We start from the raw sequence: 12,603 nt of genomic DNA, 5'->3' as shown, positions 1-12,603 counted from the left end.
AGAGTGATTAGGCAAAAGGGTGGTTTTTAGCAAATTTTTAAATAAGTTGGCACGTCTTTGGGGAAGATTCTGGGCAAAACAGGGATTCCGGGGGCAGAAGAGTGGAACGGGTGTGGTGCCCCAATGGGTGCCTGCTACCACCCAGATTTCAAATAAGTTAGTGAAGGGGGAATCATGGGAATAATGGGGATTATTCAGGGGATATCTGCAGCCCTATAACTCCATGTGAGATGCACCAGGGTGGCCCAGAGCGTGTTGTGGTGGTGTGCACATAGGGTGCCAACCACTCCAAAAAAGACAAGCCCATGCGGCACTGGGTTTTGTTGTTTCTGAGGTGTTCTTCTGAGTTTTCTTCTGAGAGTTAATTCTATGGTAGGAAATGAGTGGATTTTTTTTCATCTGTGTACAGAATGAATAGTGTTCTTGGAGGCAGTATCAAGGCAGTGTGTGCACACATGCATTCAGAATGGGCCATTCCTGATTCAACCTGAGCGGGATCGAAAAACGTGTGAGCGTGTGCATGTACGCACGCCATAGAGGGAACACTGCTCCAAAGGCCTTTAGGTCCAGGCTCCAAAATTAACTAGGTGCACCTCTGGATTAGGGTGATCAACATTATTGCACTGCAGCATCCTTGCCTGAACTCCAAACCCCTCCTCCTAGTATACAGGAGAATTGCAAGAGATGAAATAGACAAGTAGGCAGTTTGAGCATTGTTGGCAGAAAACACAGAATGAATAAGACTGAACGCAAGCTATTGGGGTCTACTTTGTGGCAGCGATAGTGGCAAAGAAATCTGACTTCGCCAACACCATTCAGTTCCATTCAATCTTGTCTAGCAGAGCTGTTTAAAATGCTTCTGGAGCTTCAAGGGAGTCTGTTCTTCAGCTGTAACAGCTGCTCCTGCTTCAATACCATGGACCACAGATGACGTCCCATATGTACCCTGTTGACCAAAACAAGCACCAGGTGTCGTAGTGCCCAGGGGCAGGGAGCAGGCTGTCAACTGTACCCCAGGCAAAGTAAACTAACTAATAAAGCAGCTGTGAAAGGTAAGGGCAAGGCTGCTAGCGTCCTCTGTTTCCACCCTTCAATTGCCCTGCTGCTACACCCTGGGCCTTAGGCAACATCCCTTCTGGAACATGGTTGCTGATCTTCACAGCAACCAGCACGAGGTGTCTTAGTTCCCCAGAGGCAAGACTCACCAGTCTGTCAGCTGTTCTTCAAGCAACATCTCTTTTGCCTCTCAAGCAGCTTTGGAGAGTAGGGAGGAGGCTGCTATAAAGGTCCTGTTGCCCTGACTGCACCTGCTACTGTTCTTAGTCATTGGATCCTGCTCTGCTCATCTTACAAGAAACAGGGACTTGAGGAAATCATAACCACTCCAGATATTCCACTTGGTTCCTTCCTTCTTTGAAGCTTTTAGCCATGTGGCTGTACCTGGCTGCCCTGATGGGGATTTACGTCCTTCACCGATGGTACCGGGAGAGACAGACTGTGGACACCCTGACAGAGAATGCCCCTCCCCTTGGCCTCGTGCTGAGGGGAGGGCGATTTGTGCCAGCCCCCTGCACGAGGCCAAGAAAGCAACCTCATTGGTTGGGCTGAGAAGGGGGTGGGACTTGAGCTGTTTGCTCGTGAAGCCCAACCCAAACTCTCAGTCTTGGCCTGGCTTTCCCCACCGTCCCACTCCCTGGTGCAGAGCGGGTTTACTGACTGGTCGCCCTTTGGGGGCCAAGTAGTAGGGATGTGCATAAAACCGGTTCTCCCAGTTCGGTTCGGATCCGAACCAGGTCCGAACCGGACCGGGGTGGTTCGGTTTTAGTTTTGCCGAACCCCCGGTCCGGTTTGGATCCGAACCGAACTGGTTTGGATCTCAAAAAGTAGCTGGTTTTGAAGGGGACGTTGTGTTCTACCTGCCACCCAAATTTCAAGTCGATTGGACCTTCCTCTGATTTTTTACAATTTTTTTTAATTTTCAATTTTTGCCCATAACTCCCAATGTGGAGCACTTAGGGGCAAAAAGCTGGGGTGGGTGGTAGCCACCCATGGGTGTCCTCCACCCCAAAAATCCCAAGGCAATTGGTTGCTCCTAGTATTATTGGTGAATTTTTGAAAATAAAAAATTTCCCATTGGCTAGAATGGGGGTTTGGGGCTGCCCCAGACCCGCCTCTGTGGGGTGGCAGCACCCCCAAAGTGGGTCCGGGGCCATGGAAAAAATGGCCTCAGTCCTTCCCAGCAATCCCCGGAGAGATAGGAGTGATGTTTTTTTTAATTAAGATTTTCTAAGGCATTAAATAATATCTAATTGGAAAGAATAGAATGTGTGTCACTGGGTGAAAGGTGATAAAAAGCCACATAGAGAGACAGTTATTCATTTAATGCCTTAGGAAATCCTAATAAAAAAACCATCACTCCTATCTCTCCGGGGATTGCTGGGAGGGACTGAGGCCATTTTTGCCATGGCCCCAGACCTACTTTGGGGGTGCTGCCACCCCACAGAGGCGGGTTCAGGGCTGCCCCCAAAAAAACCCAATCTAGCTAGCCAATGGGATTTTTTCTCTTCTTTTCAAGAAATCCTCCAACAATGCTAAGGGCAACCCAACAATTGCCACCCCAGCTTTTTTCATCATCAGTTTTATTACAGCCATTGGCCAGCAAAAATGGTAGCAACAAATATACACAATACGTCAATAAAGCAATGCTAAAACACTATATGACAGATTACAATCAATAATAATAAATTATTTAAAAACAACAATTATTTAAAAACGACAGCTCTCGCAGTTAGGCACTTAATAGGGACCTCAACCTAATGGCAATATAGAAAAATTTAGCCACAACTGCTGTAGTCCCAGGGCTCGAATCCGCGAGGCAGTAATAAGTATAAAAGAGATCACACCTTCCGGGAAATTTAAGTAACAAAGGGGAAATGAGCTCTTCTCTAGTGTCCCGATACAACGAGCAGTACAACAACACATGGGTGACAGTTTCCAGAAGGCCAACGCCACAAGGGCAGAAAACCGCAACAGGATTATCTTTTGCAAACCTCCGATCCAAAAGAGAAGAGGGCAACACACTGAACCGGGCCTGGGCAAATGCAGCCCGAAATTTGGAAAAATGTAGCGTTGTCAAATAACTAGCACCTCTATCTCTCCAGGGTGGCAAAATCCCAAAATGTAAAGGAGAGCAAGTCCTATTGGCCAAAGACCTAAGTTCCTGCCGTTCAATATCGTGCAACCGGAGAAATAATATTTCCTTCACCTTATTATATTCCCAAGTGTGGAGTTCTGAAGGAGAAAGGCCCAGTTGAATAATTTTATTATTTACAAATGTTAGCCAGGGGTTAGGATAAGAATCCACCCATTCTTATGAAAATTCCTGAATCTCAGAACAGAGTTTACTCCATCTAGCGAAAGTAAGCTCCCAGGCTTTACAGACAATAGAGAAAGACCCAGATTCCAAACATAGAGCAGAATAAGGCACACATCTAGGCACTGCAAAAATTGCTCTCAGAAAAATAGACTGTACTCTCTCCAGTTCAGCTGTTACACCCTGGATCCATAGTGAAACTCCAAAAAGTAGTTGGGCCACGATCTTAGCACGAAATACCTGGAGTGCCATGGGAACAAACTGGCCCCCTTTAGAGTAGTAAAATTGCAAAAAGGCACTGAGGGTATTGCAGGCTTTGTGAATTGAAGACAGCCTTTGAGTTTTCCAATTTAGATTATATTGAAATGATATGCCTAAATATTTATAGTTGTAAACCTGCTCAATGTGGTTCTGATTTATTACCCATTTATATAGTTTCCTGGATTTAGAGAAAACCAGGACCTTTGTTTTTTTGTAGTTAACTGTTAGTTTGTTATCATTGCAGTAGCCGGCAAAAGCACACAACAGTCTTTGTAAACCTAATCTGGACTGGGATAGCACGGCTGCGTCATTGGCATAGAGTAAAATGGGCACTCATTTGTTAGCCAGCTTTGGGGCATGGGAGTCCACACTCTCCAGAAATGGAGCCAAATCATTGATAAAGTGATTGAACAGTGTTGGGGCCAAGACGCAGCCCTGTCTAACCCCTCGAGTAGAGGGGATAGAATCAGTTAGGGCCCCATTGATAGCATATCTAACCCGTAATGAGGAATTGGAATAAAGCTGCATCATCAAAAATAGCAATCTCTTATCTATTGTTGTTTTTTCAAGTTTGGACCATAATAAATGTCTGGAGATAGAATCAAATGTGGATTTTAAGTCAATAAAGGCAACAAAAAATTTACATTTGGGGCCGCTAGAGTATTTCTTTGCTAGATGATGCAAGATCATACAATGATTGAGAGTAGAGCGGCCTGCTCTAAAACCTGCTTGTTCAATCCTGAGAATTTGATTTTCTGAGATCCATGCCTCAAGCTTATCCAAAAGGTACAGAGCATATAATTTGCCAACCACTGACAGCAAACTAATGGGTTGATAATTGGATGGGTCTGAATGGGAACCGTTTTTGAATATGGGAACCACTATTGCTGATTTCCATTGCTCTGGAACAACACCTGAACTATTGATCGATGTAAATAAATTAGCTAGAACTAAAGCCCACCATTCTATATTAGATTTTAATAGTTCAGGAAGAATAAGATCAGGACCAGGAGCTTTTCCATTTTTAAGGTGACCTATTAGATCCGTTATTTCAGCGGGCGTAACAGGAGGCCAACGGGGCAACTCCCCAATCCGAGGGGGAACAAAGATCTGGCTAGGCTGGGCATCATTATAGACAGCAAAAAAGTGAGGTTCCCACGATCTAGCCGGAATTTTACAAGGGATATTAACCCGGCCGGTTGCCGAAACCAGTCTCCAAAAAGTGTGGCTACCTTTATTAGTAGTGGCCATGATAAGCTTGTTCCAGACATTTCGCAATGCTTGTTGTTTAGCATATTTAAGACTACTTTTGTATGCCTTTTTAATCTGATAGTAGATTGATGGGACTGTTTGTTCTGTACCCTATCTGTATTCTCTATAGATACTCAGCAGTTGTTTACGTAAAGCCCTGCAACGCAGATCAAACCAGTTATTAGCTGCTCTTTTACTATAGGTCTGTGTAGAATGTAGCTTACTACAATGTAGGAATTTTTGCATAAAAGCAGTTTCCAATTTTCCATATGCAACAATTGTTTGAGGTCCCAGGTGAGCTTGCACAATGGAATCAAATAAATCTCTACCTTCGGGAGAATCATAGAACCTGGAGATCTCATTTTCTACCTCCTTGGACCATTTTATCTTGCAGCTAAGATTGGCAGAACTTTCCTCAAAAGCACAGGGGAACAAATTACCCCTCCTTTCTTGAGGAAGATCTAAATAGATGTTCATGGGTAAGTGATCACTAAAAATTTGCTCACCCACTTCAAAGGAAGATACATAGGGAAGGATCGATTTGGAAACCATAACATAGTCCACTACACTATTTCCCTGGGGAGGAAAGAAACGTATATTTCCCAGGAATATCTGAGGGTATAGTACCCTTTAGAATGGTCAACTCATGTATCTTAGTTAAATAGGGCAATTGAGCTCCTGATGAGTTGATACATTTGTCTTTAGAATAACGGTTAATGAGAGAAGCACCATCTATGCAATCTCCCCATTTCCAAAAACGTGAGGCCATCAACGTTTTATCATCGGTACCACATCTGGAGTTAAAATCCCCCATAAGAATTACAGAAGCATGGGGGAAATTCAATAATGCTTCGGTTATATAGATATCCAACTGTTCCCAAATGGTAGTAGTGGAATTAAGTGATTGACTGGGAGGCAGATAAACATTGATCAATAACAAGTCTCCACTCCTAGCCTTGATCAAAATTGCCATAGCATAGGGGGGCAGGTCAGCTAATCGGATAGATTCTACATTTAAGGCTAGCGATATACAACATGCTAAGCCAGCCTTCAGCCTTCCCCTATTGGTATCCGAGTGGGCTTTCAGTGAGTAGATGATATAGCCACTGATATTGATCTCATCTTTCGTCCATGTCTCCTGAAACACTAGAATATCCCACTGTTGGATAAAAGTAATAAACTCTACGTCATTTCTCTTCCCGTTCCACCCGGCAATATTCCAGCCGAGAATTTTCCATGTCGACTATTCACCGCTCGCATAACAAGTCATTGAGCGGGCAGGGAAGAGCTGTTTGGTTGAAAACTCCAAAAATGAGGGACCCACACCATTTCCCATCGTGGACTTTGCCACCAGGGTTTCCAACTCTGAGGAACCTCCCACACTCCCTTCTAGCAGTGCATCCACGGATGTAAAGTTCGGATACTTCATCTTGGCCATGATCAACTGAGACTGTCATTGCTGCGAAAGAAGATTGGATGCATTTACAAAACTTCCTGCAGTCTTTTCCAAAGGGAGAAGAAAATTTGTGATTTTAGTCTGTCTCATAAGATGTAGGTCATCAGAAGCCAAGTTGCTCGGGTGATCCTTCGAGCGGGAGAGATTAGGCTTATCAGTCTCCTGTATATAAATAGATGAGATAGTATTACTTGCGCTTTCTTCTGGAGAGATCTTCTTCCTTTGATTCTTGTTGTCAATTAAAATAGCCTCGAGAGATTTTAACTTAGATATGTTAGACCATAAACCATCCTTCAGGAGTGATCCCGCTATTAGTTCAATCTTAGCCATTTCGCCCGACAGCTCTGTTGAGTTGGTAGCGTTGGGAGCTAACAGAGAGTTCTTAGAAATAGAATCATTCAGCGCTTCCAGAGGTTGCAGAATATCAGAATCCAGAGACTTCAATTCTTGCGAATTAGGAACCAGACTAGACTGGATATCTTCCTGCGTCGCCAAAGATAAATTCCCATGTATTTGAACTATATCACTCTCCTCCAAAAAGTATGGGGGTCGCAATCCATCGGATAGTTCGCCCACTTCCGAAACAGTGACAAACAAAGAATTGTTTGATTCACTTGAGCCTAAAAAAGTTGAACTGGGTACAGCAATAGTGTTCTATATGGGATCAGTGCACCAAGTCTGAGTTTGATTATCTTTCTTAACTATAGGGGAACTGCGTGAGGATTTTCTCTTCTGTGGGTTGCCAGTAGTCAGATTTGCTCATGTGATCATACCTTTCCTCATGGACCCCAGATATAGTTCGACGGGGTCCTCGGGAGTGTTTGAGAGCTCCCCAATAACTCTCCTGGGGAATATCTCCTAGTTAGCTAGACAGTCCCGCATTCTGAGCAAAGATTGAGGAATTAGAGCATACTCAAATCTCAGCAACAGTTTGAACATGTAAGATTTAAAAGATTTGAGTTTAGAGAAGGAAATCAGATCAATTGTTTGAAGAGGAAAGCGCAAAATCTGAGCTAATGAAGCTCTAATTTTTCCTTTTGTATTCCAGCGCTGATGATTAGTAGAATTATGACAAATGTCCAAAATAATATGGTTTGGGTGATAAGTAGACTGAGAATTGCCATGTTTGACACGTGAGGGGAGATATCCAGAGGGGGGCAAACAAACCTCCCCCTTGGATAAAATAGAATACTCAGTTAAAGACACATGGTCAAAAACTGGAATCTGCACATTTGTTTGAGAATAAGCATCAGCAAGCTGTTTGCCTTCCTTTACTTGCAATGATTTACTGTCTCCAGATCTACCCAATGGAGCTGAGTTAGATAACTTTTTCAAATCCATGGCTAAAGAGTCCATCTGGGCTGTGATTTTAGAGAGACGCTGAAATAAGTAAATCAAAGTCTCCATTATAAGTTTGGACATTTTAAAAGGTATTTCCTCACTGATTTCCTCACTGATAGCAGGAGTGGGAGATTTCCTTAAATTGCTCGGAGATAAATTAGCTGGGTCATCCATAGAGTGTGAGGAGGGCTCACTCCTCCCACTCAAATTGTGATGAAAGCCGGGTAATTTATTACATACTTGACTCTGCTCACAGCAGACCCCCGCTGGACTAGTCCTTGGGCTCTCAACGATAAAGTCATTCCCAGTGTTTTCAACATGCAAAGAGCCTGCAGACTGAAGTTGCAAAAAGGAGGAGTCACTCTTCTCTTGAGCAGCTGTGTCTACTGCATAGAAAGGCTTAGAGACACAGACAGAGCTCAGAGCGGTTTTCTCAAAAAGTTTAACTTTGTTAGTATGTTTCTTAGCCTGCCTCCTCCTCATTTCTTACTTAGCTGCAGACACTCCTTGCAGACTGCAGACACTCCTTGCAGATGCTTCTCATTCACTCCTGCTGAAAACCGCTGAGTCAGAAGAGACAAATCTTGCAGTAAAATAAACTCAGTCTTCTGATAGTGAAAACATTCCCCAAAATTAACACAACCTCAGAATACAAGCCAAACAGCTCAATTAGGCTATAAGCCAAAAGCAAAAGTCTCAATTAAAAAAGAAAAACAGAAAATAAGATAAAAACAGGAGCTCAGAACTTGCGTGTTGCTTCCTCCTGTTCCTCCTTTATCCCGGAAGTCTCCCAGCTTTTTTGCCCCTCTCTCTGGGCGCCCTAACACGTAACACGCAGTCAGTCCACCTTAATGCCTACCTACGACCACCACACCTATCCAAGCAACTAAGAGGACACTCAGAGAGACAACACCAACTCTCTGAGCTAACAAAAAGGCCACTGCTGTTGCTGGCTGCCAGCACAGCAGCAGCAGTGGAGCAGCACACTAAACACAACAGCACACACACAGAAAAGAAGCAGGAGGCGGAGCAGCAGAGCAGCAGACCTGCCGCTCTGCATGATGGGTGATGTGATGCCCAAAGAAACCATCGCCTCACTCAGTGCCTGCCACTGACTAGGCCCGACAGGCAGAAGCCAGCCAACCTGCTCTGCTCTGCTCTGCTCTGCTCTGGTGCTCCCCATGGATGATGCACACACATACCCTACATCTGCATCCAAACCAGACCAAGTGCGTAGAGTCAGCACAGGCCAGCAGCCACCAGCCCAGCAACAACTACTGCTACCACCACATCCAGTGTTGCTGCTACACTAACATTCCCATTCCAGTCACGCGCGCCACAGCCTGAGCCTAGCACACAGCCAACAGCTGCTGCCAGCCAGTGCCTAGCAAGCCAAGCCAACATGAGGAGGAGACCTAAGTAGACGGCGCACGCACACCAACCCATCACGACGCAACTGCAAGGGGAGAGGGCGCAATTACAGGCAGGAGGAGGAGGTGAGGCAATCCTAGCACAGATTTGAAAGTTTAAAATCCACGAGGACAGGACATCTTCTTCTTTTCTACCACCACCAGCTGTAGTGTCTAGTTAGTGAGTGCTGTGCAGCAGCTCAGCTGAGCTGCGTGTGAGGATGATAGTAGCTAGTTTAGTGTCAGCAGACTGAGCATTGAGCATGGGCAGTGGCATTGGGAAGCAACACAATTACACAACACTTACCTGCTGCTGCTGGTTCTAGAAGTTGCCTCTTCTCGTCTTTTCACCTCTTCTTCGTGTGTGTGTGTGTGTGTGCAGTGAGTGCATGCCTTTTGCCTTGCTGGAAAGAAATGCTTCTCTGGTCCACCACCACATATTTGCTCAAGGCCACAGAGAGGCCCAAGGCAGGTGGTGGCACCAGTGTGAGTGCATGTGTGCTGGTGGTGTTTGCCACCACAGGTGTTTTGTGTGTGTGTGCGCGCTGCTAGCTAGGAGGGGGGAGGGAGGGAGGGAGGGGAGGGGGGAGGAAAGGGGGGAAGAAAGGGGAAGGGGAGAGGGAAGTGGCAAAGGGGATTGAAGGGGGAGAAGGGTCCGGCTCAGAGTTGGGTCAGCCACATATTATGCACACATGTGATCACGTATGTGCTTCGGTGGGAGACCAGATTCTCATCATCTGCCAGGCCGGGGTTTGGGGGCAGGTGATGTGGTGGTGGGCTGGAAGGGAGAATGGATAGTGGTGAAGAGGAAGGGGGGAGGATGAGGGGAGGGATGGAGGGAGGCATGGGGGGGAGGAAAAAAAGGTAGACAGACACACAGCACAGACACAGAAGACAGCACACTACACAGAAAGCATCCACACACAGAGACAGTGCTAGGCATCCATTCACACAGACAGACACTGAGACACACAACAGGAAGAGACAGACTGAGCCTGCACCACACACACACACACACACACACACACAGACCCAATTCCGCCCCTGCATAGTTATCAATCAATATGTTGTGTTGGCAGCCAGTTCATTGCTATTCTGATGGTTTTTTGGGGTTTTTTTTTTTCCATCAGCCAACATCAACAGTGACCACAATCAAGATGAACATAAGATAATAATTCATTCGTTTCATTATAAAAAATCATCCAGTTATTTTCTCCATGTAAACCAAGCCCCCCACACACATGATTTCTGGTAACATTTTCAATAAAATCAATTCATTTAGTGTTCATCAATCATTTTCTTCTCCCTTTGTTACCTTCCCCCCCCCTTTTGCATAATTTTGAGGGTTGGTTTTAACATGGGGTTTTACAGAAAAAATTATTTACATGTTTATTTACATACAAGTATTTACAATATTTACACTGCATTAGAACGTATACGCGCCGCTGCCGCTGAGTCTAGTACTATTTGGGCTGTGCTACTTTTGGGGTGTGTGCCGTGCCCACGCCAGGTCCCCAAATGCTGACAGGTGGAGAGATAAGGGCCTGTGCTGGTCAGCATTGGGTTTCTTTTTAGGTGGGCGTGGGCATTGTTAACGTCTGGCCAGTCGCAGCACTACAACTACTACTACCACTGCATCTCTGTGTGGGCACACTACACGCTGCGACTGGCTGGCACGGCTCAGCATCTGGCACATCAGCTCAGCTAGAGGTGGATGTGGGGAGGGTAGGGATAAGCACAGAGGTCGAGCCAGGCAGGTGACCAACCATAGGGCAACCCACGGTAATCACTCACCCAGCTCAAACTCCAGCTTGGGGTAGCCCAGCAGGGGGAGATTCACCTTAAGGAAGACCAGCTGCTCCACCAGACCAGGGTCCAAGTGGGAGCGAGAGGGTGTCACCACGTCCCCGGCACGTGAAAACACCCGCTCGCTCTGGACACTGGTTGGGGGGCAGGAGAGGAGGCACACAGCCACCACCACCAGGTCCGGCCAGACTTGGCGGCGGCTCGCCCAGAACTGTGCGCAGTCCACGCCATCTTCCTCCACAGGCTCCTCCAAGCACTGCGCAACGCATTGCTCAGCACTGGAGGGGGGCCTGGCAGGTCGAGCCTCCCGCATACCAGGCATGGTGCCATAGCAGAACCGCTGAAACCACTGGGCGGATCTCGAGTCGGTAGCAAGTGGCTGCTGCGATGGCGCCGCCTGGGATGCCGCGCTGCTGGACTGGGAAGAGGAAGGGGAAAGGGAAGATGTCGCCGGCTGGCCGCCCATGCTGCTGCTGGGTGCGGGTTGCGTGGCTGCCCCCGCACCACTACCAACATCCTCGTCTCTGCGGGCCCTAGCAGCCTCCTCCTCCCTGAGCTTCTCTACCAGGATGCCCCTCCACCTGGGCAATTTGTCGGCACTCACAGCATTGCCCTTGAGGGCTGGGTGACAGAGACAAGCGAGGACATACTCCTCCCTTTCTCCCAGCACCCCAATGAGCCGCCTGTCAACCCCAGACTTCAGCCTCCCAGCCAGAGCACGACCCTCTGGCATGGTCAGAGAAATCTGGAGTTCACCCATCAGCTTCTCCAGACCCATAGCTGTGGGCAGCGCCTGGCTCAAGGGAGTGGTGTCGCCACACAAGCCCTTCATGGCAAATTGGAAGGGCTGGAGTGCCAACACCGCCTCAGACATCTGCTTCCACTCTGCGTTCGAGAGGTCGCAGACATCCAAGGACTCGTCCCTCACCAGGGCGACAAGGGCTCTCTCCTGCTCCAACAGGCGCTGGAACAAGAGGAAGGTGGAGTTCCACCGCGTCTCAACATCCGAAGGGATGAGATGGCGAGGAAGCCCAAGGTCATCCTGCTTGTGGCGAAGCAGTCTCCTGGACTTCTCGCTGTGGTGGAAGTGGGCGGCCAGCTTGCGGGACTTATCCACAAGCGTGGCCATGGCAGCAACAGCAACTGGGACGGGGCGGCCCCCCCTCTCCTGGGACGCCTTCAGCTCCTTCAGGTCGGGCTACACCGTATGTTCACACAGTCCATGAACGTCTCGACAGCGGCGGTAACGTTGGCTCCATTGTTAGTGACAATGAAGCTGCGGGAGAGGTGTGGACACCCTCCAATCCACTCCTCTATCTGGCGGTCGAGTACAGCCACCACCTCCTCCCCGGTGTGCCTCATGTCCATCGTCTCCACGTGCAGGATGGCCCACCTTTGCCGTAGTGCAGCGGGAGCCACGCCAGACCCAGAAGCATCGCCCGAGGAGGTCCCATCACTCTCCGATCCCCACCAGTGGGCAGTGAGGGCCAGGAAAGCAGCGTGCATCCCACTGTCACTGGTCCAGAGGTCAGTCGTGAAATGCACGCTTGTCCCGGCCGGAGCTGCATGCAGCTCGGCCGACACGAGCTCCCTGCACTTTCGGTACAGGGAGGGGACCACATTCCGGATGAACGTGGTCCTTGAGGGGATGACATATTCGGGCACCAGGTATTGGAGAATCCAGCGGAAGCCGTTGTTCTCGACCA

General features: G+C 47.7%; 1 protein-coding gene across 1 annotated transcript in view; it reads left to right on the top strand.

The window, feature by feature from the left end:
* The first annotated feature begins 1,428 nt into the window (after positions 1 to 1,428).
* LOC128342079 (17-beta-hydroxysteroid dehydrogenase type 6-like) overlaps positions 1,429 to 12,603 on the top strand; it is a 38,041-nt gene continuing 26,866 nt past the window's right edge. Inside the window, exon 1 of the mRNA XM_053288916.1 lies at positions 1,429 to 1,513. Within this exon, the coding sequence (XP_053144891.1) occupies positions 1,429 to 1,513 (85 nt within the window). The remainder of the gene's footprint in view (positions 1,514 to 12,603) is intronic.

The sequence above is a fragment of the Hemicordylus capensis genome, chromosome 2 (genome assembly GCF_027244095.1).
Source record: "Hemicordylus capensis ecotype Gifberg chromosome 2, rHemCap1.1.pri, whole genome shotgun sequence".
NCBI lineage: Eukaryota > Metazoa > Chordata > Lepidosauria > Squamata > Cordylidae > Hemicordylus > Hemicordylus capensis.
This window is presented reverse-complemented; position numbering and strand designations above follow the sequence as displayed.